At 44.1% G+C, this 25,592-nt stretch overlaps 2 protein-coding genes across 3 annotated transcripts; both read right to left on the bottom strand.

Annotated features, from left to right (window-relative positions):
- Nucleotides 1-2,949: 2,949 nt before the first annotated feature.
- On the bottom strand, nt 2,950-5,458 carry spata46 (spermatogenesis associated 46). Of its 2 annotated transcripts, XM_010891532.4 has the most exons (3): nt 4,929-5,458; nt 4,569-4,664; nt 2,950-3,608 (listed from the first exon to the last, which is right to left on the bottom strand). In XM_010891532.4, exons 1-3 carry the CDS (start codon nt 4,942-4,944, stop codon nt 3,049-3,051), a joined length of 672 nt encoding a protein of 223 aa, XP_010889834.2. In that variant the 5' UTR covers nt 4,945-5,458; the 3' UTR covers nt 2,950-3,048. The 2 variants fall into 2 exon arrangements, 1 of the variants encoding a protein (XP_010889834.2); XR_828924.4 differs by lacking the exons at nt 4,569-4,664; nt 4,929-5,458 and adding an exon at nt 3,995-4,550.
- Nucleotides 5,459-10,188: 4,730 nt separating this feature from the next.
- galnt12 (UDP-N-acetyl-alpha-D-galactosamine:polypeptide N-acetylgalactosaminyltransferase 12) lies at nt 10,189-25,592 on the bottom strand. Its single transcript, XM_010891533.4, has 10 exons — nt 24,732-25,592; nt 22,393-22,562; nt 20,812-21,001; nt 20,445-20,630; nt 20,172-20,289; nt 19,475-19,651; nt 15,982-16,113; nt 15,637-15,750; nt 14,771-14,929; nt 10,189-12,324 (listed from the first exon to the last, which is right to left on the bottom strand). Exons 1-10 carry the CDS (start codon nt 25,088-25,090, stop codon nt 12,166-12,168), a joined length of 1,764 nt encoding a protein of 587 aa, XP_010889835.1. The 5' UTR covers nt 25,091-25,592; the 3' UTR covers nt 10,189-12,165.

The raw sequence follows: 25,592 nt of genomic DNA, 5'->3' as shown, positions 1-25,592 counted from the left end.
ATGCTGATAAAATAGGTGTCGCGGTGCCAGCAGGGGGCACTCTATCTCTCTGGCATAAAATAACACAATTGTGATTGGGGCACTTATGCTTTTGGATTGGACGTTAAAACGGTTAGCACGATTAGCACAATCGGCAGGTAACCTAGGTGGGTCCAGTGATTTAAGTCCCTGCCTCCAGCACACAACCACTGTGGCAGCAAAGGGTTTGATTTCGGCACGCTGCTCTTTCCCTATAACCCCGTCACAATAAGCATGAGAATGCCTGAAGCACATTTTTTTTCCATCAGACCCGATCCAACTGTCTAGACAACCCTGAGAACCGTTAAGAAACGTATAGAGAAGATGAGCTCACCGTAATTGTGTTATGTTAGCATTTCACCGCGTAATACTCAAGGTAGGCCTTCGAGCCCTCATATCAACCAACCCCCCCCCCCCCCCCCCCCCCCCCCCCGATGCCCCGGGTCAAACCACCTTGACGAGGCCAGCGGGGAAACCTCCTCAGCACCCACAGGCAATTAACGCTCCCTCGTCTCTGACCGACTGTGTGAGCTTCCTGCATTCTTCCTGATACCACCCCCACCCCCCCCTACCCCCTCGCCATCACACCTTCGGCTGAGAATGTTCCAGCGGCCCCCCAGCGATGAGCCCTATCGATCACTACCCTTAGAAAAGGTCAATGCCATAGCTACTGGCTTGGTGCCGGTGGCCCCCTGCCCATGGCAGCCTCATCAAAATCCACCACCTACTGCACGAGGGAGGTGCTCTTTGTGTCCTTCTGTGTCCCTCGCTGTTTCCATTTGCCTAAATCTGTTTCCGTTTCCCTGAATCTATGTTAGTCTCTCTACCCTTCTTCCTCTCTCCTTCTCTCTCCCTCTGACAGGAAGCGACCCTCGGATATGGTCCGTGACCACAGGAACCCAGGGGATGTCTCCGCGGTGCCACATGCTCCATTTCCCAGGATGCTGTGCAGGCTCAGATGCAGGCTTGGTGCAGCAGATTTTTCTAGGTGACCAGAGCATGATGTGGGTAATCTGACCATGAAACATGATAGCAACATTGCCTTTCAACGCCCAGTAAAAAGTAAGATATCATCCCCAGTGTCTTGGCACTGTTTTGGAAATGAGCATTAGAGCTCATAATCGCGTATATGTGAGCATTAGAGCTCATAATCATGTATATGGATGTTTGTAAATGGATAAATCTTTAAAGGAACATTAGCTGTAACCACTCCACTCAGCGGCACGTGTTTGAGCTTGGTTGATTCCACAGTTCCTTTTCCTTGTTAATATTAATAGACTAGAATAATGAATTCTACAGTAGGCACATACATTTCTTAACAAATCCTATAAAACCTGAACAACTTAATGTCGCTCAATTAAGCAACTCATACTCTCAATCTATCAGAATGAGTAACAGATCGGGGGGGAAATTAACATACTGGTCTGGGTCTGAGACCCAGGCGGTTACATGCTCAGAACGTGTGGGAAGAAAAATACCTGCACAACTGAACTAATTTGAGCAGTTATGGAATTTTAAATCACACAAGCGCAAAAAGAGACCATTGCACTGCTCCTAAAAAATCTGTATCATCCAATCCTCCAAGGACAATTAGGCTTTACTTCTAGACTGAGAAATCCAAGGCCAAAAGTCTTTCTCATTCAGCGGGAAAAAAAATATTGATGTATTTATGCAGTCTCTGGTGACAGAGTGGGGTGATATTCAATCTCAGTCAGCCACTTGTAAACAGCTGTGTTCTTTCTTATTATCTCCACCGAGTCCAGAGTTAAAATCTGTCTAGGCATTCTCTTGTCCTTGCCTCTCCCAACTCCAAGAGTGGGCCTCTGCTCCAGACCCGTTGTTCCATTCCGGCCCCCTCTAGCCAGGCCCAATGTGGACCCATACCTGGGAGGGCTCAGCTGCACCTCCGCCACTCTGCTCGTTTTGTGTGAAAAATGTGTGTTAAGCTCAGTAAAATGGATCATTGGATTTATTAGGTATAGAGTGAAATCTAGTTAGTGGGCCACGACCTCTCGTGAAGGTCTCCCTGAATTATCTGAAGGCCTGTCCTTTTGGCAATTCCGGCTTGACATTTGCACATATTTCTTAGTTAAAAAAAACAGGGATGTTGTGTAAAAGTAGATGAGGAAGTTGAAATGAAGACCAGTATAGAAAATGTTATATCAAGTTCAAAATAATTCACAGTCAGGTCATCATTTACAGTTAGCCTAATAACGTGAGTCTTTCTTAGCTAAGAAGAATGGTTCAGTTCGACCTCATTGGGTGCACTGTTCAAAATGAAAAACAATTCCAGCTACAGTAGTTCATTGGCTCATAGCGTCCATGAGTTTGAAGATGTGAGAGATTTAAAAGTTTAATATTCTTGTTTTGAATACTCACATTTGTCAGAGGTGTGAATAAAATCATGCGGCACTGCTTGTAACGCTAACAGAGTAATCTTATTTGAGCGTCTCCTAGTTATCTTCCTGAAATGGAAATCTACTACATAGGCTCGTCACTGTGTCATCTACACTGACAAGCAAACATACTTCAATTGAAAGGCTCTGCCATGTCCATTCGTTTTGGGGTAAAAGAAGAGCTGCCGACTCCAAAGTTTGCCCAATAGGTGGGATATGTGCTCTAACTGTTCTTGTCTTTTTATCACCATGGAGATGCTTCTCAGAATAAATACCAATGGGAAATCGACATCACATAGTGCCTTCTACATGGAGAACAAGAATGCGAGGAGATCTGTACGGTATTGAATGAAAACCTATTTTCATCTCTAAATCTTCCGTGGGTGGTTTCGGCATGAACCAAATTACGTGAGATCTTAGCTACTTCATTGTTTCAGAGGGAAACTGTAAGTGACCGAATAAAGTTCCCGTAGCTTTCATTTCTTATATCCTGAGTACAACACATAGAAAAGAAGAAACATACATTATGGTTGCATATTCATTTATTCAAATCTTTGGGAGGAGTAAACAAATAAAATAGAGGCTTAGACAACCCTGGAACAACACCTGAACAAATTCTCCAACCACCTCTTATTCAGTAAAGCGACATGGTCATTTCCGTGTTCTGCAGCCACACATGGATCATGGCATCCTTCTTGTCTCGGGTGCCCTCCCTTCCATTACAGTCCACGGGCCGGGGTGCCGAGGCCTGTGAGGCGGACATTGAGCTGGAGAGCTTAGGGCAGTTCAACGAGACAACAGACCTGTGCTCTCGCATGCTCTTCAGCTTCCGGTAGAACAGCCTGCAGCTGAATCCCTCCCTCCGGCCGTGGTCGATGTGGGCCAGCAGAGCCCCCATGTTGTCGTAGAACCGCAGGCAGCCGGAGCACCTGTACCTCATCTGCCCACCGACGAGTTCCGTGGCCGTAACCGCGCCGATGAAGACAGGGTCCGCCTCGCTGCGCGGCGAACCCCGGAAGCCGGAGATCTGGGGTCTGAGCAGAGTCCGCGGCAACAGTGGGTCGGTGCCGGTCAAGTTGAACTCTGCGAGGGGCCCGGATTCCGGGTTCAGGGAGTAGCTGCCACCGACCGCGATGTAATGGCGCTCCGGTGCTCTGCAGCCGGGCCTGGCGGTGTCAGAACTGAACAGGAGGTCTGAGAAGTCGGGGTTTGGTTAAATGCTGGTTAAATGCTAAGTGAATTTCGTTGTACTGTTCAATTACAATAAAGTTTAATCGAATCAGCTGCCCGTCAGAAATGTCCTCATATCACGCCGTCCGCTCGCTCAACTCGCAAGGCGCTCAGTCTCTGGCAAGCTGTCGCTGAGCCGAACCTAGCATGCACACAGCCCGCATCTTCCTAATTCATGCCAGCGACAACCAGTCAACCAGTATAGGGAAAACATCTGTCTCTGCATATATTATTAAGTATTTAGTATTTGTGCGACTCCACTACTAAAAACGCATTACAACGATGCAAAGTAAATTTGTCAATGTTCAAATAGCAGTTACTTCGTTTTACGTTATGCATGTATCACTCACCCGTGATCCCAACGATCTCTGAAACATTCCACGCATAAACATTTTTGAATTATATCTCTATGAAGCCAAAGAAGCATCATAAATAATGCCATTGGAGTCCTCTTCCATTGGTCGCCGAACTCCGTCACTGCCCGCTCGCTGGAAATTAGCATGAAGTTTAGCATTTCTCCACTCAACTGAAAACACAGACTCCAACCCCGCACCGGTCTACGGTAATCACTTCCATGGGTCTCCAACCGTCTTCCTGGAGCGCTACTGTCCTGGTTCTCTTCCCTGTAACCCCACGTATATGCAACCTCGTTCAGTTATTATTTTTGTAATCAGGTGCGCTAAATTAGGATCGGAGTGAAAAAAATCTGGACAGTGTATCAAGGAGCAACGTTTTGACGAACTAGTTGAAATGGGATCAATTTCTAGTGTGTCGTTCTCTTCTGCAAGAGGCAACAGAAGTATTGGAACCTTGGCAACTTGTTTTATGGACTCTTTCACAACGGTATATCTTATAATAACTAACGTAGCTACTATTTATATGCTCCAGCTTTGGGGCTACAATGAAAGCAAGAAGTACATGTACCTTTGTCTGCCTCCCTAATGTTGTCATCAGGATCCATTTTTGGCGATCCAAGCTTCCTATAATGTCCATTTGTATTATAACTGGAGATATCGAATTCTGGTCAGAAAGACAAGAATGCAGACACGTTGCTGAAACATACTGCTAAATAATACAGTGGGGTTAAAATATTTTACAAACATATTGAGAGATGTGAGTTTTTCTGCATTTGAGAGCATGGTGCGTGTATATTTAGAAACAGGTGAAGCAAGATAACATTAGCTGAGATATTAATTTGATATTATCAGTATTTGTCAATTCTACCCACAAACGTTAACATAAAATACCTCTCAACTAGCAGATTTATTGCTTGGCTATAAGTACCTTTAATCTTCTTCATGACTAAATCAACTGGATTTTCCCTGTCTACAGGTCTGCGCTATGATCTCTTGAAATGCTAAAATGTTGCATGCTTCAAATACTTGTTTCCTCGTTCCCCCGGAAACCACAATTATGTGAGATCAGAGGGTTCTATTCAGAGAAGAGATCAAATGATGTAACAATGTCACAACGCTGGAGCCGTTTTTTCTCAAACGTTGAGTGCATCTGCGTGCAGTGATTACGTTTGATACATCAGTTGTTTGGTTCACTCTCCAAGTCCGCAACGTGCAGTATAACCGCACGCTACGTCAATCTTCTCCACTGCCTCTACATTCACCAAAACGGATTCGAAGGGAAGTTCAAGGCTCCTGTCCCGAGTACTGCGAAGTATAACACATCTTTATTGCGTCTCCTGACAAGCCTCCTGAAATGAAAATGTGTCCTCTAACGTATTCCGCTCGATTCAGCTGTAGCAGCCGCTCACACAGCTACGGAGCTCAGTGGGTATTGGGGATTACGCAAAGCAAGGTGACGAGCACTGAGAGGAGAAATAGGGTGTGTAGGTTATGTCTCACACTCAATCCTCCCATGATTTCTCCCCTCACTGACAACCAAAGAGCCTTAGCTTCTCGAAGGAATTGTGCTGTAGCGAGTAATTAAGAAATCTGATTTACATGATCAAAGGAGACATTGGATTTGGGTTACTATGAAAGGATTGCGGCCTCTATGCACATCGCTACTATAGGCCTACTAAAGGATAGGCTATACGTATTTTCCTGGAGAAGGTTATTCATGTTTTTTAAAGTTTACAGCAATGGTTTCCTGATATTTTGATTCCGCTGTCTCATTAATTCATATTTTTGTTTTTGTAAATACAGTGGGAAAATCGTTGAGAACTGAGTGAAGTGACATAATAGCAAATAACATTCTGGTTTGGAGTGATTTTTTTCTCTAATAAAATATCAAATGTAATTTGAAGGTTAATCACCTAAAACCAGAAAAGAAAAGAAGTAAAATATACCTAAACATTAGACATTTCAAAAAATGTAAAAAGCTATTAGGCCTATGCAAAAAAGAATTCCCAAAGTATACAGAGATTGCTTAACCACGCCTATCACTGACAACATTATTACCATTCCGCCTAGTATAATATTGTTCACAATGGTAAAAGATGTGTGAAGAAAGTGGTGTTCAGGCTACTATTCTATTATTCTACTGATCTGTAGCGTAGGCAGATTGACGTCTCGGTGGCATTAGCGCCTGTCAGAATGTGAAGGGTTCCAGCTAGTTCTTCTGAAAGCGTGTCATTCCGTGTGAGAGCCAACAGCTTGACTTCAGGGTTGCATTCAGCAGACTGAAACGTTCAGAAAAGTTGCAAATAGATATCTTGAATCTGACCTACTGATAGACCACAGGTCTTTTACTCCACAACTTGGAAAATCACAGGTTTGTCAGAAAGCATAAATGGTACATATCACAACAGCTTAAGACTATTTAACCTTCTTCAACAAGCGCAAGATGGTTTCATTCAGTGTTGCAGTTTTGAGGAGAGGCGGGAGCGCATCTCTAAACACAAGGTGGTAACCTCTTCTCGCCCCAGAGAGCCTGGCTAGGCAGATGACACCACACACAAAGGAGGCCCACGCAGGCACCCCATGAAATATCAAACAGAGGAGCATCATGAATGAGTAATTGAGGAAGACTGCAGGGCAGAGCTGGGGCACCGAGGGAACAGTGCGACGGCGTGAGCTCAACATTTCGCCATCTCACATAGCAGCTGGTGTTAAAACCAATCAGATATGGTTGGAACAGAAGGAACAGAACTCACTCTTCCTCTCTCTGTCTCTTTATCTCGGAAAGTGGATGACAGGAATGGATTCACCACCGTCTGTCAATAATTCTATCACCGGGGTGCATGAGTCATAGGCTATACAGAAAAAGGGAACGAACATGAACAATTTAAAAGCGCAGCTACCTAAAATAAAATGTTTTTGGAGAGCATGTTTGAAAGGTAAGTACTTAAAAATACCTACAGGTCAGACAGCCCACAGCACAGTATAGAGATACAGTACATATGCCTGTTAAATTACCGTGTAGTGTCCTGGGATTTATTTATGGTATGGAGAATGGAATAATGGGAAATGCCAGTGTTTGATGTATGTGCTTTGAAGATAAAACAAACAGGATAACATTACTTTAACGTTTTACTTAGGATTATTATTGACAAAAATAAGCAATGCTTGCAGTATCTAACAGAAGTTAGTACACCCCTCACATTTTTGTAAATATTTGAGTATATCTTTTCATGTGACAACACTGAAGAAATTACACTTTGCTACAATGTAACGTAGTGAGTGTACAGCTTGTATAACAGTGTAAATTTGCTGTCCCCTCAAAATAACTCAACACATAGCCATTAAATGTTTAAACCGCTGGCAACAAAAAAGTGAGTACACCCCTAAGTGAAAATGTCCAAATTGGGCCCAATTAGCCATTTTCCCTCCCCGGTGTCATGTGACTCGTTTGTGTTACTAGGTCTCAGGTGTGAATGGGGAGCAGGTGTGTTAAATTTGGTGTTATCGCTCTGACACTCCCTCATACTGGTCACTGGAAGTTCAACATGGCACCTATTGGCAAAGAACTGGCTGAGGATCTGAAAAAAAGAATTGTTGCTCAACATAAAGATGGACTAGGCTATAAGAAGAGCTGCAGCACAGTGCCCAAGACCATACAGCGGTTTACCAGGACAGGTTCCACTCAGAACAGGCCTTGCCATGGTCGACCAAAGAAGTTGAGTGCACATGCTCAGCGTCATATCCAGAGGTTGTCTTTGGGAAATAGACGTATGAGTGCTACCAGCATTGCTGCAGAGGTTGAAGGGGTGGGGGGTCAGCCTGTCAGTGTTCAGACCATACGCCGCACACTGCATCAAATTGGTCTGCATGACTGTCGTCCCAGAAGGAAGCCTCTTCTAATGATGATGCACAAAAAAGCCTGCAAACAGTTTGCTGAAGACAAGCAGACTAAGGACATGGATTACTGGAACCAAGATAAACGTATTTGGTTCAGATGGTGTCAAGCGTGTGTGGTGGCAACCAGGTGAGGAGTGCAAAGACAAGTGTGTCTTACCTACAGTCAAGCATGATGGTGGGAGTGTCATGGTCTGGGACTGCATGAGTGCTGCCGGCACTGGGGAGCTACAGTTCATTGAGAGAACCATGAATGCCAATATGTACTGTGACATACTGAAGCAGAGCATGATCCCCTCCCTTCGGAGACTGGGCCGCAGGGCAGTATTCCAACATGATAACGACCCCAAACACACCTCCAAGACGACCACTGCCTTGCTAAAGAAGCTGAGGGTAAAGGTGATGGACTGGCCAAGCAAGTCTCCAGACCTAAACCCTATTGAGCATCTGTGGGGCATCCTCAAATGGAAGGTGGAGGAGCGTCAAGTCTCTAACATCCACCAGCTCTGTGATGTCGTCAAGGAGGATTGGAAGAGGACTCCAGTGGCAACTTGTGAAGCTCTGGTGAACTCCATGCCCACGAGGGTTACGGCAGTGCTGGAAAATGATGGTGGCCACACAATACTTACACTTTGGGCCCAATTTGGACATTTTCACTTAGGGGTGTACTCACTTTTGTTGCCAGCAGTTTAGACATTAATGGCTGTATGTTGTGTTATTTTGAGGGGACAGCAAATGTACTGTTATACAAGCTGTACACTCACTAATTTACATTTTAGCAAAGTGTCATTTCTTCAGTTGTCACATGAACAATAATAATCAAATATTTACACAAAATGTGAGGGGTGTACTCACTTTTGTGAGATACTGCATTTACAGAATTTTCACCTTTAAGATTAGATAATTGTACATAAATAAATACCAGCTCAGAACAATCAAATCTAAAATATTTATTGTACAGTTATTAAAAAATACAAAAAATAATCATAAATTAATAGAACCTTGATATGTTAGCTGATAGCTAAGGCCTCTTGGAATAACAAACAGCACAAACAGGTCCACATGACATGTAGTTAGATTCAGCATATTGATTGAATAGTCAAGTATTTCATTATACTCCTATATTTTAGAATTAGACAAAATCCCAGAGAAACTGAAGGAACAAGTGATGTGTCCATTGTACGTGAAGAAAAAACAGAATGGCATATAGAGTCACAGCTAAAAAGAACCATAAGTCGGCATCTCAAATAGAACCCTAGTGCACATTTACTTTTAATTGTATTTTTTTTCTTAACAATTGTCATTGTCACCCATGTTTTGTCTCCCCACCTAAATTCATGAAGCAATTTGAAATTATGCCAAATTTGAAATTAAGCCAAATCCCAACTCTTGGCAAGCTCGGCAGGGTTAAAGATCGAAGTGTGTCCTCTGAAGAACATTTTGCCACGCCGCTCTGCATTGTATTACACTGCTCCATCAACTGGAAAGTACTTGCGGGCACCTGGGTCCTTGGAGAAGGACAATGCAGTCACCACCCCCTACCACTAGAGAGCGGCAACATAAGGCAGCCCATTGTCCGACAACCCCACCAAACATGGACAGTGCTGAGCATTGACGGTATGACACAATACACCACGACCAGAATAAGCACTTGCCGAGCACTGATGCAGTGTAGTGAACTACGTCTGACCAGCACCAAAAGGATGGTGGTGCTGTTTTGGTACAAATAATGTTCTATCCCCTACATAGAGAAAACATCCGGACAGCAAGTTGAAAATCACACTGAGATACGAGGATATAAAACAGCAGCCCTGATTCTGTAACATGTCGATATACCGAGCCAAAGCGAGGGAATTGCCAGATATTGATTTTACTTTAGTCATATATACACCCCCCCCCATTTGTTTTAAAAATATGATGTTTAAATTAGATTTTCAGGATGCATTTTATGGGAAATGAAGCAAATGCCAAATAATGTATGTTTAAATGCACAGTATTGACTTCCAAATGTATTCATAGTACATACATTTGTCAGTATGACAATAACAAAGGTATGTGTACCTACGTGTATATATACACACACACACACACACACCTTTTCAAGGCACACTTTAATTGAAATGCATTCCAGGTGACTACCACATGAAGCTGGTTGAGAGAATGCAAGAAGTCAAGGAGTGTGCAAAGCTGTCATCAAGGCAAATAGTGGCTACTTTGAAGAATCTAAAATCTAAATGTATTTTGATTTGTTTAACTCTTTTTGGGTTTCTACATGATTCCATGTGTTACTTCATAGTTTTAGACACACACACACACACCTCCAAAAAAAAAAAGCATGAGGTACTTGTGGGTTGTTCTTGTGGTTGTTACAGTCACCCTGCTAGTGGATGAGAATCAATACAGCTTTCCTTTAGCCCACAACTGGTAACAATCTCATGGCATAAAGTGAGCTAGGTTGCACCGCCACAGTTCTCCCGGGGACAGGTTTAGAACTCCAGGTTGCAGTGACGCAACTTTGCTGTCAGGGAGTGACTTTTCCAGAAGGCACTTTTCATGGGTCAAATTGCCCAAATGATGAACGTTTCTGTTTGTGGCAAATGCATTTTTCCAATGAACATTTATTTCAGTACTTAGATTATTCCTTCTGTTTACCTACTGTCCTATGAATGACGATAGCTATGTGTTCCATGGTCACTGTCTTTCCCTCCTCTGTATACAGGCACATGGTAATGAGGAGAATGTCAGCTGAGCAAGGCTCCTAGTCTCCATCTGTGTGTGGAAGACTGGGCCCTGGTCTTAATAGCAGTGGGGGGGACTCCTGCTTCTTGTATTGTACAGGTGAACAGGACTATATTCCTTATTGGGCTTTCACCAAGTTGTCTGGGTAACAAACATTCTGTGATTATCCAAGTTTCCTGGATCTATGTCAGTGAGCAACTTTGCGTTCCCTGGGCTACATCAGGGTGGCGACTATTCCTTTTATGTGCATTCAGCAAGAACTAGTGGTGTGATCTGTACAGATGAGAAGGGTTATATATTTGAACCGTGGCAATGTGAAATCTACTACTGACACTACTGTGTTGGTCTCTGTACTCTGTGCCTGTTATGATACTTGTTACCGTATATACAATTAAACCTGAAATAATTAACTGCTATGCTAACGACAAAAGAGTTTTTACTTGATAAACTGTGGACGCTTCCATCTTACGCACTTTTTAAGTCAAGTGGGTCTTTTCACTGAGCGCTGAATGAATAATTACACTACACCTCTCTGACATGAACAACGATTAAAAAGCAAAAGAAACACTTGAAATAAATACGAATGCAATTAAATGACTATACAGTTCCACACAGTACACCTAGGTTTAGTCTTAGTAGGTAAGACCGTTAGGACAACTGAATAATCTCACAAAGATTGGATTGCACTGAAGTATGTTATACATTATATATATTTTTTTTACTTCCCGAAAAAGAAACCAATCATGAACTAAAACTACTGACATCAATCTTTGTCATTCTGATTGACAAACAACTTCAAAAAGACCGGTATTCCTCCTAGCTACTGTCAGTAGTTGAGCGACTTAAGAAGTACTATTTGTTCTCCTAAGCCATGAGCTGAGCCACTGCAATGTTACAGTAGTTACACAAAAAAAACCTGAAAATGAACCACATGCCATGAGAACATGGCAGCTGGAGTGGATTAAAGATCAGCACACAAGACGGAGGCTTTGGCTCCCTCTAGAGATCAAGTCTGAGACCTCCAGCTTCACCGTAATCTAGGTGCGTGTGCAGCATCTGTCAAGACCACTGCAACGGCAGAGGTCCTGCATTCGAGAGAAACCGAGGCAACGTCTTCAAGAGAAAATTAGAAGCAGGACAACATTTCACTCAGGTGGTCTACCCCTGCACATTGAACCCCCATTACACCAACAGACCCCTCCCCGCGGGGTCTCAGACAAGCAGAAAATAATCTACGGTGTCTCTTCAACAGCGTTTCTTCAGATTATGTATCTAACGCTACATCAGGTTTAAAACCCTGGGGTGGACATAGCCCTTAACCAATGAAAAATAAACAATCCCGGCAACAATTCAAAAACGGGGTGCGTCGGGAAAATGTAAACGAGCAATTACAGTAGCTCAGTCAATACCCTCCCCATTCCAGCTGGTTTACTCCTGGTGAGTATAACAATAGTACAGTGTAGGGACACTGGACATGAGTAGGGTCTTGGTGGGGTCCGACCCACTCCCTCTTCAGCCCAGGGTTGAAGGGTTCAGTCGGCTCTGTCCACTACACCACCCTTCTCCTCAAAGAACCACTTCTGGTTGGCGTGGTCCGAACAGGGCCGCAGAGCAGGGGCAGGGGTCCCGTCGTCTGTCTTGTCCACAGCCTGGACACACTTCTGGGTCATCACGTGGTAGAGGGAGCCATCCTAGTGGAGGACAGTAATTTTAGAACCGGAAATCGTTTGTCCATCCACAGAAGTTACTGAAATGCAGCGCTTTTACCATTTTTTAAATGTTTTAAAATTCCCCAAAAAAAAAGCTTACGTTTCTGGACCGGACGCAACTTATAATTTGTGAGCATTTAATTGCCCGGCCACACCCAGAACAGACACAAAAAGCCCACCTCCAACCACAGGGGATAAACGAAGCACGAGGCCGTGAGAATCCACACCCATAGCACTAAATCTGTGTCGCATGGAGTTGGTCAGCTCATTGAACTCTAAGTCCCAACATCTCCTTTGGAGGAATCCAGTGTATTTTTAAACCCTGTACTTTTGTGTCTGAGGGGGGCCAAACACTGTTGAGAATATGATCGTGGATATCCACCAGTAGTCTGTCTGTGAGGTGGGCTCCACCAGTTATGTTGACCAGCCACAATTCGCTGAGCAGCAGCCACAGGCTGTTATTACTGTTCTGATGACCTCCGACAACGGTTTGGTATTTACTGTGTTCCATTCCGGGTGTTTCCATCTAGCATCGAATGAGATTCAGTGCTGGATAGAACTCCACAAATACGCTGTATGATTAGAACTTCCACATGACCAATATTAAACATTTATCACTGGAGAGCCGTGCAGATGAAACGCTTAAAAACGATACATCGTGAGGTCGGGGAAGAAAACGAGCCAGGGCGAGGATCCTTGGCTGATCTATGACTGTTTCCGATCAATTCTAGGTGTGCAGTGCCACAAGAAACAACTCAGCCATTGATCATATCCTTAAAGACCATTAAATAATACTGGTTGTAATCCTTGCTTGTTCCTGGATAACCACATTTGCATACATACTGTACATACACAGATACTGTAAGCGCACACACACAAAAACTTAAGAGGAAGTAAGGCTGTGTGTAAACCGCAATATCATCGCACGTTGAAATCGGCCTGTTTCATTAGGGACACTTTCTCTTTATTTACATTGAGATGCCATGCCTTCGGTTTCACTTCAGCTATTAGCATGTCTGGCTACACTTGCATGTATGTTAACAGCTGCGACACACTGGTGTCACTAGTTCTATGATCATTGTGTACGAACCTCCTGAAAACCCTCTTATGAGTTTATAGGTGTAGTATATAGGTCCTGGGTATATAGGTCTACTGAAGTGATACTAGAATTAATCTGGATCTGAGGGGAGTTATTGTCCATGTGGACAAATGCACTGGAGGGTGTCACACAGAGGGACCAGTGTGTGAGTGCACGTGTGCGCGCGCATAAGAGTGTGAAAGCGCTGAGAGGGTGTGAAAGAAAGAGCTGAGAGGGAGGCTGAGAGAGAGAGGGTGAGAGAGAGAGAGAGAGAGAGGGGGGGGAGAGAGAGGGTGAGGGAGAGAGAGAGAGAGAGAGAGAGGGGAGGGAGAGAGAGAAGGGGAAGGGAGATAGAGAGAGGGGGGGGGAGCTCTGAGAGGAGGGTTTATTGTGTTTGTCAAAGCTTTCCTTTGAGCATGCTCTGAAGGCCTTGAGGCTGCTCAGAGCGCTTAGTGAACACTACAATCTAAGCTCCACCCCCCCCCCTCCACAATTTCCATCCACAGGCAACAGGACCGGCTCCCCGGAGCTGCTAAATGGAACCGCATCAAACACACCAAACATATGGTTTTGTGTGTTAGACACGTTTACGTAGAGCCGGCCCGTTCATAGATGCGGTAAAAAGGTCATTGGGCGTCCACAGTTCCAAATGTCCACGCGATCTTCACCAAACAATGCCAGGGGTGAAAGAGGATTCAATATCTTACTGGTACATGACCTACCATGAGTGAGATTAATGGTATAATGACAGGCTTCTATAGATGGAATGTAATCCTAATTCATACAATAGCCCAGGATCACAGTGGCCAAAAGCCTTTTTGTCACATAACGTTTAGAATACATTGCCTCGTGTGGCAGAAACACCAGCATCGTTTCATGTTTGACACCTGACTGTCAAACAGACACTTCATTCCTGCTGACCGACCCAACACGACTCCTAAAATAACTCCTGTGTCCAAACAGTGTTCACACTGAGGAATGGAGAGACGTGTTAGTAAAACAACAAAAAGGGTAATGATATTTGACAACTGTCATTAGCACCACAACAGTTGTATACCGCTGCCTCTTTGGCAACACTGCACTGTAATCAAGACATGTTGGGAAACTTTCCTTTTCAAGCCAATTATGGCTCCTTCTAATGCAACTGTTACATGGTAATGTTCAGTAATAGTTCTCATAGTTCTCTTCCCATATATACCACTCATGAAGTATCATTATCACATCCATACATTATATTTTATTTGTACTACATCTATAGTGTACCCAGACCTCCTACTTATAACTCCGCCCCCTCTAACATCCCACCCCCCGCCAAAATGACTATCTATAACTGCCCCCGCCAACTCTCACCTCTCTTAGGACAAACTTCTGGTCCTCTGGTACAAGCTGTCGGGGTTTTCTGCACAGGTGCACGGTCAGGTAGGTGGACACGGCATCCCCAACCACACACCCCGCTGGTTCCCTGGTGTTGTAGCGGAGCTCGCTACTGTCGCTGGAATACTCAAAGAACTGCAACAAAAAAGATGCCAGGTTGGACCAAGCGTCCCTGCCATCTCCCAAAGAAAACCTTTTAGCACCCAGACGTTCTAACCAACAGAGTACCTGTTGGACTAAGTATGTTTTTTTTTTTTTTTTTGGTGAAACAGGGAGGGGCCAACTTTAAGTTTCCAGTTTTTACAGAGAAACGTTGTGAATAGACAGCTGAAATAACAATGCTATCTATTATCTCTGTACTATAGTTGTGAACTCCCTTAACCTGAACATTTGGTTCATAATGAAGAACTTCCTTAGTGGTGAACACAGCCAAGTACTTTTATTTAGTGGTTTTTACACCTGTCTTTTTGCACCAAAACATGTTGGTTTACTTGGTTTATGACCTGCTTAATTCTGTCGTATGGTGTTGAACTAGTCAAATTGGGGACAAAACAGGAGGGGGCCATTTGAGATGTGAAATAAGTACCTCCCTCGCACACAGACATGTAGTGGTGTGTTTGAGTGTTTGAGTGTGTGTGTGTGTGTGTGTGTGTGTGTGTGTGGGAGGCGGGAGTGAAATTCAGAGGACAGTTATTTTCCTATCAAAGTTACATCAAGCCTAAGGGCTTATTTATGACAGACTTCTACTAACATCGCAAAAGCTTTCCAAAGCGTTTAAGCTGGCATGTTCAAGTGGTAGAATGCACGATTCTTCATATAAATAACAATGAGTGCATTGCTACCTGGTTTTGTCCCATGCCGTGACAGGGATACAGGATGATCCTGTGGCCTTCCAGGTTATTGTCATCAGGTGGGTTGTAGTCAAAGCAGTAGTTGGCCATGCCTCTGTTCCCCAGCTATAAGGAAACACGTCGGCCATTATAGCAGAGCCACGTAATCATTCATTGACAACTGACATTTCAGAGTCCTCGTCTCTGTGTCGGGAACGACGTCAACAGCGCATTCGTTACGGCACAGCAGAGCCGTTTAATATTAAACAGGTTCAGGTAGTTTAATTCAATTTAGACATCTAGTTAAATTTTGGTAACAATGAATGTGTCAAGTAAAAATGGCAGCATTGTCCTCACCATGCCAAACATGCCAGGCCTGTCCTCGGGGACGTGGATGTCAGGATAGATGTTCTCCAGGAACCACTTAAAGTCTTTACATCCAAGGCGGGCCCGGAGCTTCCTCCGGTCAGTGACATCGCCAAAAGCCTCCTGAAAATGACAGAAGAAACTGTATGTACCTGCTCATCTGTGGACAAACTAGGGCGCTCTGAGCAGATACTGTGAGTACAGGAAATAACCAGCCCCCTTTCAAAATGTTCATCCTTTGTTGCCTTACAGTTGGAAATGAAAACATCTCAAAATCCATGAGGGAATTTATTTTTTGAGATGTTTTCATTTCCGACTGTTAATAAAAAATAAAAGATATATATATATAAAAACCCATTTCCAAAAGGAGTTGGGATGCTGCATAAAATGCAAATAAAAACAAAATGCAATGATGTGCAAATCATTTATCCTGACATTTAATTGAAAATAGTACAAAGAAAACATCTCAAATGTTGAAACTGAGAAATGTTGTTTTTGGAAAGACACATGGCCATTTTGAATTTCATGCCAGCAACACATTTCAACAAAGTATGGACAGGGGCGTGTTTACCAATGTGTTCCATAACCTTTTCCTTTTTTTCGTGTTCTGCCGCCTGAGGGCCCAAAAATCACGGCCATCAAATATTGGTTTTCGGGCTTGTCACTTGCATACAGAGATTTTCGGTGCCCCTGTCCCAGCTTTTTTGCTATGTGTTGCTGGCATCAAATTCAAAGTGGGCATATATTTTTCAATAATCAATAATGTCTCAGTTTCAACATTTGATATGTGGTTTTTGTAGCTTTTTCTATTGAATATGATCTGCGCATCATTCACAGCATTCTGTTTCTATTTACATTTTAAACAGTGTCCCAACATTTTTGGAAAACAAAAATGCAAACTGTAAAATAAAGTACTTGGATAAGTAAATCTTGAATTGTTTGGCCAGATAAGCTCCTAAAGTTCACCCAATGCCAATCTAATTATGTTGTGTCTGGATGACAATAAGCTAACTGTGCAAAATGTCCATGTAATTCTAAAACCCTACTTGGAACCGCAGTAACTTTTTGTACAATACCTACCCACTTTCCCATTCTATATAGCTATTGAATTCCCACAAGAGCCACACCAGCCACAGCCACCCTCTGGGATGTCCACAGAGTGTATTTTAATAACATTTGATGAAGGCAAAATGGTGTAGGTTCCACTTCTAATCTCAGGCTGTTATTGAGACAGCTGTAAATAGAAAGTTGTATGACATAACTCTGTGAAGTAAAAGAACGATAACAATCATAGCAGACTTCGGGGTTTACAAAATGAAAATGGCAGTACTGGATCGGTATTCCCCATCAGCAGATACTCGACATTCCGTACTCAGAATCAGTAGTGGCCACAATGAAAAAGTGGCATCTGTGTATCCATAGTAACCATAGCATCCTGGTGCCAGTTGCAAGAACAAGGCACCATCATCAGTCTTACCTCTGTCCTGCACTGTATCTTCTAAACAGCTCACCACACATGCTCTTTTTCGGGGGCTCCATTAAAATTCAAAACAGCGTGATGTATCCTTTTAACATCAACACTCTCCACAATCTGATATCCACTGTCTTGTTTACAGCATTATAATCTCATCAACCTGCATCTCTATTTCTGCGCGCTCTACAAGGACTGTAAGTCTGGGCTATAGCCCACAGAGTAGCGTTCGGAGACAGAAACATCTGTTTGGAGACCAGCCTCTGTTGGAGGGGAGGAGAGCAGCTGTGGGATGATGGATGGGAGCTTAATGCCTGAACGCCACTCCAAACGGTTGCTCATCAATTTATTTACTCCCCAGAGAAGGAAGTGATCAGTCACGGGGGGGCGGGGTTTGGAGTGGGTGATCCAGGACTCCTTGAAACGGGATTTCAGGGGAAAACACTGATATCCTGATGAACAATGATGGCCTGGCAAGAGGCACAAGGCCTTCTGTGAATAAAATAAATCTGACAGCATAGATGACACTGACAACAGCACAAATACAACAGCTGACAAACAGTGGATGTTTGTGTACTGTATCTAGAGGGCCAAATACCCTAGTGGCACCAGCATCTGACCAGCATCTGACCAGCAGCATGAAAATCTACAAACTGGGAAAAACGACGTTGCTCTATCCTGGAGCGTGGACGGAAGTCACATTTCGGTTGGATGTTGTGTTCAGTTGACGACAAAATAAACGTCCCATTTTGTGATAACACAATACACTTCCTTACGCAAGGCAACGCATCTTAGCGACACCTAGAAGCATCTCCACAGCCTGTTCATTACCTACGAGTTACTCAAGTAGTGACGGGTAGCTTTCAACAGGTGTCACTTAAACAAGGAACAGGGGAAAGCAAGCCTCTACTGAAGAGCGTTAAGCCCAAACAGAAGAAAACAACATTCCATTGCTTTATCAGCTTGAGGCGCGTGGGTTTTTGGAGAGATTGTATCTCACGTTGTGTTCCACTCGAACGGCCACAATGGCCGGCTCTTCCCAGAATGCCGGGCAAACACATCAGCCCTAAATAGAAGGCATGGTGATAGGTTTGACTAACGTCGGCCCACCAAGTGGAACAGAATGTTTACTTTCCAGACAGTACATCTGAATGCAGCCGATGCTAGAATATGGGGACGGCCGAGGGCCAGCGAGACAGAGAAAATTAAGAGTGTGTTTGTGGAACACGGACAGCTCCAGCTAGCTTGGCCGACTTGGTACATGGAACATCTACTGCCTTTCAGTGAGATTAGTGCAATCTGATCCGTGTTAAGTTTAGAGAGCATCTTCTTTCCACAGCACACTAATATCCTGGCACCCTTACATACCTGGGTTCAAGTAAGACTCAGAATCTTTCAGACACTTCCACTGTCCGCTTCGGTCCGCCTTACAGTGACAGATGGGCCTTGTTGGCACTTCTGCCGCTGATTCACGGGTTCCATTGGAACAAGCAAGCACAAGACATTCCAAAATGTAGAAATATATACTTTAAAGGGCATGACTTGAACCCGGGTCTGTTGGCAGCACGCCACACAGGCAGTGTCTCTGACTCACAAGTGGACGTGTGGTTGACGGCGGCTGGCGGTCCGGGCTGCGGTGTCTGTCCACGGTAATCTCACACGGGACGGTCACCTTGGGTGATCCCTCCTCATGAATCACAAGTATCACTCAATCAAAGGGAACAATTCCAGAGCAGCGTCAAGGGAGGAGAGTGTGTGTGTGTGTGTGTGCGATATGTCCTCAGAGGTGACAATGGGTTTTGATTCATTAGTCACCTTTCTTTCCTTTTTTAAAATGTAAAAAAAGCTGCCACAGATGCAGAAGAGCGTATCATAACCAAGCCTCACCGAGACATGCTTCTGTGAGAATGTCATTACTACTACACCGCGCGCACACACACGCGCGCACGCACACGCAGGCACACGCACGCACACTTCTCCCCCCGACCTCCAGGCGCCGGGCGAGACACATACCCGTCGTGCGTGGGGGTTGCGATGGTAGTACAGCTCCTTGTAGTCGTCCATCCAGACCTCGGCCGCGCGGACACTGTTGGCCAGGGCCTTGATCCGGGAGTAGGGGGCCTTCTTGGGGAAGACGTGGCCCACATGGGAGCAGGGGTGGACCTCCAGGCTGCCTCCGCACTGCCAGATCTAAATAACATTGACAGCAACAGGGGCACGATGACTTGGCTGGCTACACGCCACGATTCGATCAGGCAGAATGAAGGGCAGCTTTGTGGGTCTTTACTACAGAGGAAGGAGCTCTGTTGTTGTGTGGGGCATTTGTTTCCTATCCCCACATGATGTTAATCATGGAAAATAAGAGCTCAACTTTTCTTTTTTTACAGCACTGGCATGACCTATTTTTCCCTACATTTTTGGGTCTTGGGTCTTTTAGGTTTTACTATACTCGTGAGGAAAAAACCAAAAACGCTCCCACTTAAAAGCCTTTATTTCATTTAAACCGAGACCTTACCCCTAACCCCTATGTTAAGAATAACTGTCCTTTTAACATCTAAGCATGAACAAAAAGCCCTATTCCTCATGGGGATCGGGGGAAGTGTCCACAACAAGGTCAAGTTGTCCTTGTTCTACCAACCTTGCTGTAATCCTTACAGTCCCCAGAGGCACAGCTGAACGCAAACGCACATCAGATCGCTCTCAATCTCACCCTGAAGGAGAACTCCAGGTTCTCTCCTCCCCACACCTCCATCCCTGTGTCGTAAGTGCCAAGGTAATGGAAATAGTTTTTGCTGACAGCAAACAGCCCTCCGGCCATGGTGGGTGACCTGAGAACAGAACAGAAACCCATCACGGAGGTGAATACGTTCCCCGACGATCCAATAGTCTACGGTATGCGTAACAACTCTCAGGCAGTTTACACGGCACATTGTCACAACGGCAGGTTGACAGTGAATCGGGCGTGAGCCGGGGCGCCACGGACCTGATGACGTCGATAGCGGAGCGCCGGCGTCTCTGCTCGTACTCTGGCACCGGGTGCCAAGTGAACACCAGTCGCCAGTCAAACCCTCCGATCTGCGGTTCCCCGGGGTTGCCCAGATACTGGAAAGTGTTCCAGTCGATGACGTCGATGACGGGGCAGACCACGGCCGACGGCTCCTCCTTGATCCTGAGTCAGGGGAGAAAAACCAGAGGGGGCGGAGGTCAACCCGGGGGGGCTGCAAGGGAAGACAGGAAACGCTAAGAAGAACACAGGGTGACAGAAAACCAGCACTGAGACGACTTGAACAGCGCGGACCGATCTACCGGCTTACAAACCCCCCCCCCCCCCCCTCACCCCCCCAGGTCACCTGTGGAGTAGGGGCTCCAGCCAGCCCTCATGGCATTCACAGTGGCAGTCCAGGAAGGTCAGCACGTCCCCTGTGGTGATGGAGGCCCCGAGTAACCGAGCGCGGACCAGTCCCTCCCTTTTCCTGGCCCGAATCAGACGCACTTTCTTCAAGGTTGATATGTAGTTTTCCAGAGGCTCCTTCAAATGGGCTGTGTGGGGGGAACCAAAAGGAGCTTTGTTCATATTGCACAACGTTATGGAAAACTATGTGGATGTAATGTAGAGGCACGGAGTTACATTTTACCAGAGGCTTTAACCCTCTTAGGCATTTAGGGAATTGTTCTTTTAATTTCACTTTTTAACTTTCACAATCTACTTTGTTGTTGTTTTTTTTTTAAAACAGACAGTGCATTTGAATAGACACCCACACGAATAATGGTGGAAATGTTTGATGTTGCCCTGAATGATTAATTGTTATTAATAGGAGTGATTTAATATATACAACATTGATTAATTTATGTGTTAATGCTTTGGAGAGAATTGCTTGTTTAAGAACTGGTAATTATTACTTAACTGCTGACACTGACTTATAGTCTGGCTACAGGCTCTAAGGCAAGGATGTTAGATGGATAGATCTTGTTTAATGGAGGTACAATATGCTGAGGTAGATTGTTGTTTTTTTGTACTTGTTCACTTCCAGAAGGAAAGGCAACATATTGTGGTTTGTGAAAGATAAGGTGCTATACCTCATGTCTCACTCATGTCCGTGTCCTCTAAGCAGGGATGCCGGTATTCCACATCACCTCCCACCTTAACTGGTGCATTCTTAAACCTGCCTTAATCCTTTGCCACACGTGTAATGCCAACGAATGGTGGTGTTGCTATCAGGTGTGCCAGCGTTTCAGGTTTAAATGACAACGAACAAGCAACACAACCATCACTATTCGAAGGTAATGGGATCAAATGGCCAATTTTATGTCAGGTGTACAGCATCCATATTAGGAACATTATCATCCGTCCCCAGAAACTCCGTTCTTCCTCCTACTCAGTCATCACCCCTCCATCGGTCAAACGTCACCCCTCCCTTGGTCAAGTATCCGCTGTCGCCTTATCAAACATCACCCCGATTAAGCTTTAATCCTCCCCTCGTCAATCATCAGTCCTCCCCTCGTCCATCCTCCCCTCGTCCATCGTCAGTCCTCCCCTCGTCCATCGTCAGTCCTCCCCTCGTCCATCGTCAGTCCTCCCCTCGTCCATCGTCAGTCCTCCCCTAGTCAATCCCCTAGTCAATCATCAGTCCTCCCCTCGTCCATCGTCAGTCCTCCCCTCGTCCATCGTCCTAATATGGATGCTGTACAGGTGGTTCTCATTAGCTTGGGAGGACAGAACTGCGTGTCATTTCCTCTCTAGCCGCACGCTGTCTGTATAGCTGGAGGATTTCGCCGCTGATCTAGCCTCGTATCACCGTCCTGATCTCGCGAGCTCAGATTCTGGATGTGTGGAGTGAATCTGAATGAGTTCGCGAGATCAGGACGGTTGTACGAGGCTAGAGCTGACCCCGGCTCGGCCCACATCCGATCCTGTGCGTCTGAGCCGGTACCTCTGTCACTGTAGTCGTCCACCAGCACCACCTCTCGGAGCAGCACATCCGGCGAGGTCTCCAGGACACTGTGGACGGTGCGCAGCAGGGTGGACCACGCCTCGTTGTAGAAGGCGATGACCACGGAGGTGCTCGGCAACGACCTGTAGTCATACTTCAGGTCCCTACAGCTGGAGAATCAGAAAGGAACAGTTGCCTTATTACCCGCCAGCCCGGACCCATATCGGGGTCCAAACCATTAGCATTGCAACGGAGTGGAAGGGAATGAGACGACAGCAGAAATTAGCTTGATACTCGGGTTAATGAATCGGGGCCGGTTTCACAATGGCGTTGGAACGTGTCTAATTCATATTGCGGGGGAAAAAACTACCAGAAATGGCACATTTAATGTGTTTGGTTTTAGAATGTTATGAAAGGAAAATAGATGTAAAGTATGTTTTCAAACAGAGTCCACTTACATGACCTGCGTTTTTTATGCCCAAAACGTAGGTGCCCCAAATACAATATTCATGGTACATATATTGGGGAGTTGTTAACAATATGGTTTATACTTTAAAATCAAGTTCAGCAGCACAGAAAAGATCAAACATTAACAATTCAATAAAACAAGCAATAATAATAGTCCGGCATTATCAGTGCCTCACAAAATTTTAGTTACGGAAAGTCTAGCAGGCCCCGAGCACCACCTAGCTATTGATTATAGTCATGATGTTAGCTCTTGGTAACTACTGAAAGTTTCTCAACCTGCTAAAAAAATTAAGCTGCCTAAGAACAAGTAACTTCTGCAAAAAGATGCGTTTTCCCCCGTTAGCTAGCTACTTTCTGTAGGTAACATATCTAGCTATGTAGGCCTTATACCAACTGTAGCAGAAGCCTGGTGATCAAACTTAATAATGCAGCTACCTAACTTAACAGTTACCTATCTGCATATCACAGCTCAAGTATTTTCTACATATTTGTATTATTATTATTTTCATGGTTAACTGTTTTAAATTTATTATTCAGGTAGTGGTTGACAATATTTCGGCATGTATTAAAATACTTATTGAGCTTAGTGCACTCCCCTATAATGTACTAACTGAAAAGTGATCTATGCTAACCGTATGAACATTGAATGTAAGAAATAGGGCAAGCTCCGAAATGACTTTGGATGTAATTGAAAACGTACGTTGTTTTTGTAAAAATATGAGTGAACACATCACATTTTAAGAATGTTTGTATTGTAATAAAAATGTTATAGTATTCCCAGTTTTATTTACTTGGAGAATAGCTTGGTGTCTAGCTTAGAGAGACATTCTCTAGCATTTACAGTTTGAACATGAACTAACATTGAAAAACCATCAAACATTTGAAGAAAAGTGTATATAGCCAAGAAACAAACACAGTATACAAAGGCTTGTAAAAAATAAATCTCACATCGTACACTTTCCAGGCTGCTTATATCGCCTCTGGCTACCACTTCTGTCCATCCTTGCATAGCCTACAGTTAAGAGATTAGTCCAGGTATTAAATAAACTACAAACTACTTATGAGGCCGCTAAGACAGACTTTCTGAAGTGGCCACTATGTATATTGCATATGTCAATATCACATTTTTGGTCATATGGTCGCTGTACAATTTTTTATTTTATTTATAGTGATGGAAAATACATAAATAGCCCACAATTAAATTGAGAATGCTGGTTATTTTGACTTTCTGTTTTAAAAAAAGGGAATGTTGGTGTATTCTTCTAAACTAAATATTTGGTATAGATGTCTATAGATTCCTGTTAATTCAAAGCAGTGCTGAATGCTAGCAGGCCCTTCTAAATAAACATGTGCTGTATGTCTAAACGAAAACCTACCCATACTCCCTGTAATCATACACTTGCGTAGGACCAAGAGTTGGTGAGAATGGACAATGTAAAATGTATTAACTTTCCCTGAAATAATTCAATAGTTGGGAAAAGGGTAGTGTTTGTTGATTGAATAACACAAAACAACAAACGTTGAAAAAATAACTATCCGACTTTATTATGGTAACAATTGAAACCAAACACAATTAAGGAGCCATTTCCTGTTTCTCAACATTCTAATTTGCATGATTTAACGAACCATACACCCATCCTAGAGAGGCAGAGAACTCAGTAAATGGTTGTATTTCACAAAAGCACGAATATCTGCAACAACAAAAAAGAAGAGGAAAAAAAATCAATTTGCCTATTGACTGAAAACGACTTGTAGTTGGACCTAGCACGGCATTGCTCATCAACTCAAACGCAATGCTTAAACGTAGTCTAAGTCGAGAAAACATCCGCGACAAGTGACAGAAACCACACTCACACTGACTGCCAACTTACAGAGGGTTCCATCGTTCGGGTAGCCTGCGATGTAGAGATACCATATCACTCACATAGGTATTGATTTGGTGTTTCTTAATACTTTCCTCTTCTTTCCTCTTCTCCTCTCCAACGAGATTCAATTTTACTGCTCTCCCCATTTCTCCCAATGCATTTAAATCCAAAGGCGGTCTGTCATAAACAGGTTTTTTAAGCATTTCATTGTCAATAGTATAATCAGTGGGAACTTCTCTTAGACTGGTTCCACCTATGTCACCTGGATTATTCCTGTTAAAAATATAGTATCCCACAACAGAAGCGCCGAAAATACAAACTATAAACTTTTTCGTCCGAATCCTTCGAACGGAAATAAGTGCCATCGTGTGTCGCTCACTTCAATGTACAGGACCTTTTCAGCTGGATGTTTTCATGCCCGGTGTGCTACAGTATCGTAAAAGTAAATGAGCAACCCTGATCCGCCAAAACTACCGCGAAAGACTCACTTTATAAATCTGCGCACTATAGCCTTCTTATTTTTTGATTGAACACGTTTATTTTGACTTGCTATTGCTTATTCACTTTGATAAATTAGGTTGAATTTATCATATCCAAACGCACATTTCTCAACGGTCTTTTCCGTAATCTTGGGACCAGCGATTGGCTTCCAGTTCCTTGGTCAAAGTTTATTGAAACGCCTCTTCTCCAGGAACGTGATGTTAAATGATTTGCCCGATAAGATTGGCTATCTTGATGGATTTAGGCTACCGGTACCATCCAAAGAAAAGAATCCAGGTCAAATCAAAGCAAAGAGCCGTGTCCAGCAGTTCATTCTGTGCCAGGCTGGAACCACTAATCCAAATCCATTTACTTGCGCTCACCTTA

This window comes from Esox lucius, chromosome 10 (genome assembly GCF_011004845.1).
Source record: "Esox lucius isolate fEsoLuc1 chromosome 10, fEsoLuc1.pri, whole genome shotgun sequence".
NCBI lineage: Eukaryota > Metazoa > Chordata > Actinopteri > Esociformes > Esocidae > Esox > Esox lucius.
The sequence above is the reverse complement of the archived record's forward strand: the minus strand, read 5'-3'. Positions and strand labels throughout refer to the sequence as shown.